Source organism: Populus euphratica, unplaced genomic scaffold (assembly GCF_000495115.2).
Source record: "Populus euphratica unplaced genomic scaffold, PopEup_1.0 scaffold256.1, whole genome shotgun sequence".
NCBI classification, from domain to species: Eukaryota; Viridiplantae; Streptophyta; class Magnoliopsida; order Malpighiales; family Salicaceae; genus Populus; species Populus euphratica.
Genome location: NW_011499987.1, coordinates 342,793 through 349,636, shown reverse-complemented (window position 1 = coordinate 349,636; position 6,844 = coordinate 342,793). Strand labels below are relative to the sequence as shown.

At 32.2% G+C, this 6,844-nt stretch overlaps 1 protein-coding gene across 1 annotated transcript; it reads left to right on the top strand.

Moving 5' to 3' along the window:
- The first annotated feature begins 2,753 nt into the window (after positions 1 to 2,753).
- NBP35 (nucleotide binding protein 35) lies at positions 2,754 to 6,844 on the top strand. The gene is made up of 3 exons (XM_011046915.1): positions 2,754 to 2,983; positions 3,067 to 3,168; positions 5,724 to 6,844. Exons 1-3 carry the CDS (start codon positions 2,947 to 2,949, stop codon positions 6,653 to 6,655), a joined length of 1,071 nt encoding a protein of 356 aa, XP_011045217.1. The 5' UTR covers positions 2,754 to 2,946; the 3' UTR covers positions 6,656 to 6,844.

Below are 6,844 nucleotides of genomic sequence, written 5' to 3'. Positions count from 1 at the left end.
AAAAAATAAAAACATCATAAAAAAATATTTTTCTAAATTAAATAAAAAAATAAACTTCCCTTGAAAATCCTCCTGCATTAAAAGGACATGCATGTAGCCAAAGTAAATAAAATAAAATACAAGCATAAGTACTTCATCAACGTCCATCTAATGGATTTGTTTTAGGTTTATTTTATTTTTAATTTTTTAAAATTTAAAATTAAATTAATATTAAAAAGAACTTATTATTTTTTTAAAATAAGTGAAGTTATTATGAGAGTAAAATATATTTTTAATAATAATATTCATGGTGCCAAAATCCTTTGATGCAAATAAAGCTATGTTCGTTTATGTAGTATAGCTTTGATTTTTAAAATATTTAAAATTTATTTTTTTATATATTTTTCAATCAATTGTTTTGATATATTATATCAAAAATAAATTTTAAAAAGTAAAAAAAATATTATTTTAATATATTTATAAATAAAAAAATATTTTAAAAAATGATCATAACTGTAATTCCAACCACTACATCAAAATTTGACCTCCCAAATTATCATTGCGCTGCACTTGCTTGAAACTGCAATTAGCCAAATCTTCTCTACCCATGTCTACTTCTTACAACATATGCTAAAAAGGCTATGCTTTGCACTATAGTAATTCACATTAACAGGAAAAAAAAAAAGAAGTTTTCAAATTTAACTCTTAAACTTCTTCTTTTTTTTCAATTGTAGTCTTTTATACCCAAATTAATGATCAATTTCTAAAAAACTATTAAGAAATTAAACATTCCAAAAAATAGGATTAAAGTGTAAAATAAAGAGATAACCATGCCCAAACTCAAATTTACATGAAAAAAAAAATACATGTTGGTCCATCTATTTTCCTTTTTCTTCTTTTTCATTCTTTATAGATTTTTGTTCAAAAGTTATTTTTATTTATTTTGGGCCCCTAGATATTAGAGTGGAGAAATAAAGTCACCCAATTATAACAAATAAGAGAGAAAATTATTGGTCAATTAAATTTTAATGATAAAAAATGCTAATTTAATGTTATTGAATTTTATTCAATAAAATAAATTCTATTAAGATGTTTTTGAACTTTCATCTTATTTAAAAAATAAATGTTGGTCGAGAGAGCAAATTTTTTTGCCATTATAAGGATGTTTATTAGGCTTTTTAAATTAAAATAGATTGAAAATAGTTTTTTTTTTAAATAGCTTTATTAACTTTCCATCCACTATATTAGTAACCATATTCTAAATAATTCATCATCTATATTTTTTTTAAAAAAAAAAAAAACAAAAACAAAAAGGTGAACAAGAAGCACGAGGGACTAGGTTGATAGGTTGCCTAGCTTTTAAAAAGTAAAAAAAAAATTATAAGGCTTAGGCGCGTGGGCTTTGCCTTGCAGAATTACAAGTTTATGCTTTGCTATTAAGGCTTGGATGTGTTGTTGGCCCACCAAGATCCAAACTCTTGGAATTTTTTATCTTTCTAGAAAATTTGATGTTTTTTTAGTTTTTTTTATTATTTTTTTTAAATTAATCATTTGACATTTAATTATTAGATGTTAAGTTTTGTTATTTGTTTTATTTTCTTTTTTGTTAAGTTATTATGATTCCATGTTTTAGATAATGAGTTAGTCGACTTAATCTAAGTTGAGTCATTCTTTTTTTCTTGGTGTTTTTTTTTTTTAATGAAATTGATTTTGTTTTAACAATTTTATCTCTTGACATTCAATTATTAGCCCTTGAATTTTGTAATTTTTTTTTGTAGAGTTATCCCGAATGTGGGTTAATCTTTTTTCTATTTTGTTTTTGAAAAACTAACCCAGTCTTTTTTCTAAGTCTATTTTTTTTATCTTGGTTTCATATTGCGAGCGATGGATTAACTTGAGTTTTTTTTTTCTTGATTTTTTTATGATATTTTTTTTTCAACTTCATCATTTAATATTAAATTATTGGCTTTTAAACCTTGTTACCTCACCCCCTTTTTCCACTAAAGTTATCCTAAATGTATATCAGTCAAGTTAGCTTAGGTTAGCTCAAGTTTTTTTTTTAATGTTTTTTTTTCAATTTATTCTGATTTTTTGCTAGGTCATTCTTTTGAAAATCCAATTTTCTTATCCTGATTTTATATCACAGGTTATGCTGATCTCATATCATAAGTTGTGAGTAAGTAGAGTTAATTCAATTTTTTTTTAATTTTTTTGTTTTATCCTCTTACATTAGATTATTCAACCTTGAATTTTGTAATTTTGTAATTTTTTTTTATTTTTACAAGTCATCTTGATCTCATATCTCATGTCATGTATTAATAAAATTAACCCAAGTTAACTTTGATTTTTATCATCTTGATATTATTATTTTATATTAAAAAAAAATTGATTCACCATAGTACAAATTACCTATCTAGTAATAATCAAAAGAAAATCATAACCCATCCAAAGCTTAAGATGTATATCTGTATACACTTTATATTTTAGAATTCAAACTTCAAAGCTTAAGATATTATTATGGTTAATTAATAATAATAATAATAATAATAGTTCATCAATGATCAAGCCACTAACCCTAGACACCATTGTTTCCATTCAAGCGGCGGTCAAACATCTCCACAACTTTCCCCGGTTTACATATACGAGGCTGGGCTTTTCCGCCCTTTTATGGAGCTAGTTAGAGATCTTAAATGACCTTTGTGCCTGGGCTTAGTCCCTTCCTTTTTTTTTTAAAAAAAATATATGCATGCAGTGAAATTAAATACTAGTAAATTAGCTGACTCGATTTTTAATCAATGGATCAAAATCTAAATTGATTTTTTTTTTAATCTTTTAGAAAATATCTTCAGATCGATTGCAACCAACACATGGTCGAATCTTGGGCCATGTTATATAACCTTGCTTTTATGGTGTAGCAAGCCGACAACAGTGCATGCACCGTCATCAACATCAAAGCCAACAACAACTATGGAGAACGGTGAAATCCCAGAAAACGCCAATGAACGTAGGTGTTTTTTCTCGTCTTTAATTATTTGTGTTTAGGGTTTTAATGATTTAACAGAAAAAAATGGTGTTGGTTTTGTTTAGATTGCCCAGGTCCTCGATCTGATTCGGCTGGGAAATCCGATTCTTGTCAAGGATGTCCTAATCAACAAGTTTGTGCTACTGCCCCTAAAGGCCCTGACCCTGGTCTCTCTCCTTTCTCTCCTTTTTCCAGCTAAAAATTGAATATTGGTGCATGTGATATTGCTTGCTACACATATTGCTTTGAATTACTTGCAGTAAGAACTTCTTGAAATTGCCTAGCATAGGAAATTGACGCTTTCCTTTGGTTCAAATTGGCCCATCTTAATTTCGAGTTCTACTGTCTTGAATAACCTTTGCTTTTACTGTACGGATGGAATTAGCACTTGAATTTCGTAGTTTCCATCTTTGACATAGATGTACATATGTTGGTTGTCGTCCAGGATAGGTGACATCGATGTAGTTGGTTTCTTAGGTGGTGAAACTTCAGTCTTACAGCTGTTATCGGGCTTCTGATATACTTTTGGCGATAGGCTCGATGTCAACAGACATGTTGGTGCCTTTATAGTGAATTAAAATCTTAATCACTGCTTGGTTGGTGTCCTGGAAGATCCTAAAAATTGAAATCTTAAACATTGAAAAGTGGTTTTGTAACTGAACATTAAGTTGGCAGTGGTTCTTGAATTCTTTTATTGAAGGACTTGGAGATGTGTGAGTTCCATTTGTTGACTGTTTCCCGTTTTTATTGTTTCTCTGGTAGAGATAATGAAATAATTTGTAGTTTTTACTATGCGGAGGTGGGATAAAATTTCTCGAAGTTTTGATTATTTTAGAAATCTAAATGACAGGCCCAGGATCTTCTTTGATAGCTTTGGATTCTTCATTCTTTTCATTTCACTTCGATGTCAAATTATAGGGTGTAAGAGGGGCTCGGTATTTTTTCTTGTAATTTGTTTTCTTTTTAACTTTCTATGGTTTTTTCTTAACAACTGTACTTGGAAAACCGGCGTATCATCCTGGGTTTGAGTTTCTATCTGGATGGCTTTACTTATATTTGTTGCTAGTATAGAAGCATTGTAGGTCCCTCTGTCCAGATGTTCATTTGATATGATAAGCACAAGTACTAGCTTACGATCCAAGGAATAGATTCTTTGATGAAGCATGATTGGTTCTAATTATGATGGAGTTTATCAAGGTATTTGATAGAACTTGAGGAAGATAGATTGCGAGGCTCAATGGAGATGTGTTGCATGTGATATTTAGACAAAATAAGTCTTTTAGCGATCATTCTCTCTTGAGGCAATTAGGATTTGATGGGATAGTTTTCTTTCAGCATCAGCATGAACTTCAGCTGCTGGAATCTTTAGAAGTGTCTTGTTGGTTGATATTCAGTGACATTGGCAGGCTATTGTGCTTTTCTTTGATTCTTTTTAGTTCTGGAGGGTGCCTTATATCCTCTTTGAATATGTTGATTGTCTCTTTCCAGTATAATTTTTTTCTTTTATCAGAAAAAAATCAACATTATTGGTCTCTTGATGTAAAATGAGGAAAACAAGAATGATATTGTAGCTTCATTAAATAGCATACGTCACCTGGTTTAAAGTTTTACCCCAATTGAATGAGTGATACAAAGAAAAAGTTGGTTGCTAGGTATATATCACCTGCTTTAAAGTTTTACCCAATTGAATGAGAGATACAAAGAAAAAGTTGGTTGCTAGGTATATTGCATATTTTAAAACCAGTTGTTTTTTCTCTTTGATGGAGGACAGCTTTGCCATTTTCAGAGATGTTCAACTGTCTTTCCAGAAAGTTTTAATGGGAGAACAGTTAGGATTTTGTGAAACTGGCTTTTTTTTCGAAGGGGAATTAGGACTATGAGAATTTGCTAAGAGATTTGTTTAGGAGAATGGTGAGCGCAAAGAAAGAAAGAGAAGATCAAGTATAGAAAAGTAGAATAAAAATTAGCAAAAGAAACATAGGCAAAGAAAAATGGAAGATCTAGCCATTATGGCCCCCAAACAAACTATCAAACTGTGATTTTATTCCATTAGCTCTGAGGCATTCCTCTTAATAGTCTCATAATCTTGATTGATGCCTATTGAGATTTGAGAAAGCTTGAGACCTCAAACTCAACTCAGTGTTTGTCGCTTTTGCAATTGAAATTTAGTTTCAGTGAACTTTTGTAGACAAAAAGAAATTGAAGAAAGCCTTTTTTAATTGGTTTGATTCAGCGAGTTTTTCCAGCTCAAATTTAGGCTTTTGGTTGAGATATTTTGTATCTTCACTTTTGGTTGACAACTCGTATAAAATATTTGCACTGGATGAAAGAAATCACATGAAACTTAACATGCTGTTGAAGTTTTTCTTTTCGATCTGTAAAAAGCCAAAGTCCATGACACTTTATTAGTCTAATGGTTTCAATAGACCACACAAACAGTGCAATCCCTTTCTTCTAGAATCCCATTGGTTATCCTGCCCCATTAAATTGAAGACTTGATTGTATTTCCTATCTCTAACCTAGTCAGTGAAGGAGTGAATGTCCGTGTGCCTTCTGTTAACCTTGACACTATATACTGTATTTGGTTCTAATTCTTTCATTTGAAAATGAAAGTGGAAATTGTAGGACAGAGCTGTTCTGATAGTTCTGCTTTGATTTACATATTTTGTCTCAACTCAAAATTAGGCCCTTCACATAATGTGTGATATATTGGTTTCTGCAGACTTGGTTGCAATTGCTGAACGTATGGCTACTGTGAAGCACAAGATATTGGTTTTATCAGGCAAGGGTGGAGTCGGGAAGAGCACTTTCTCTGCTCAACTGTCATACGCACTAGCAGCTATGGACTTCCAGGTTGGGCTCATGGACATTGACATCTGTGGCCCAAGTATCCCCAAGATGCTGGGCCTAGAAGGTCAAGAAATTCACCAAAGCAACCTTGGCTGGTCTCCCGTCTATGTTGAATCAAACCTTGGGGTCATGTCCATTGGATTCATGCTTCCGAACCCAGATGAAGCGGTCATATGGAGGGGGCCCCGCAAAAATGGGCTTATCAAGCAATTTCTGAAGGATGTTTATTGGGGGGAGCTTGATTTTCTTGTGGTTGATGCCCCACCTGGGACTTCTGATGAGCACATTTCAATTGTCCAATACCTTCAGGCTACCGGAATAGATGGTGCAATTATTGTCACGACTCCACAACAAGTCTCTTTAATTGATGTGCGAAAAGAAGTGAGTTTCTGCAAGAAAGTTGGAGTTGAGGTTCTTGGGGTTGTTGAGAACATGAGTGGCTTGTGCCAGCGATTGACAGATTTTAGGTTTACAAAGTTGACGGAGAATGGTGAACAAAATGATATTACAGAAAGAGTTTTAGGGTACATGAGAGAGAAAGCTCCAGAAATGCTAGACTTGATTGCCTGCAGTGAAGTATTTGATAGCAGCGGTGGTGGTGCAACTCAAATGTGCCAGGAGATGGGAGTACCTTTTCTTGGGAAGGTACCATTGGATCCACAGCTTTGCAAGGCTGCTGAAGAGGGTAGATCCTGCTTTGCAGATCAGAAGTGTGGGGTAAGTGCGCCTGTATTAAAGAGTATAATAGAGAAACTACTGGTGATGAATCAGTGGCGTGAAGAACTGCAGCAGATTGGAGAATAGAGGCTCATTAAGTTAGATACTCTAATGATGAGTGTGAGACAGATTTTCTTTTCTTTCACTTGATTTTTATTAATGCATTTTGTTTTTCTGAATTTATCTGTTTTGCGAGTTCCTTTATATTTATCTCTGATATACTGATCAATTGAGTTATATAAATTAACATCCATGGCTACAACATCAGTTTTGGAA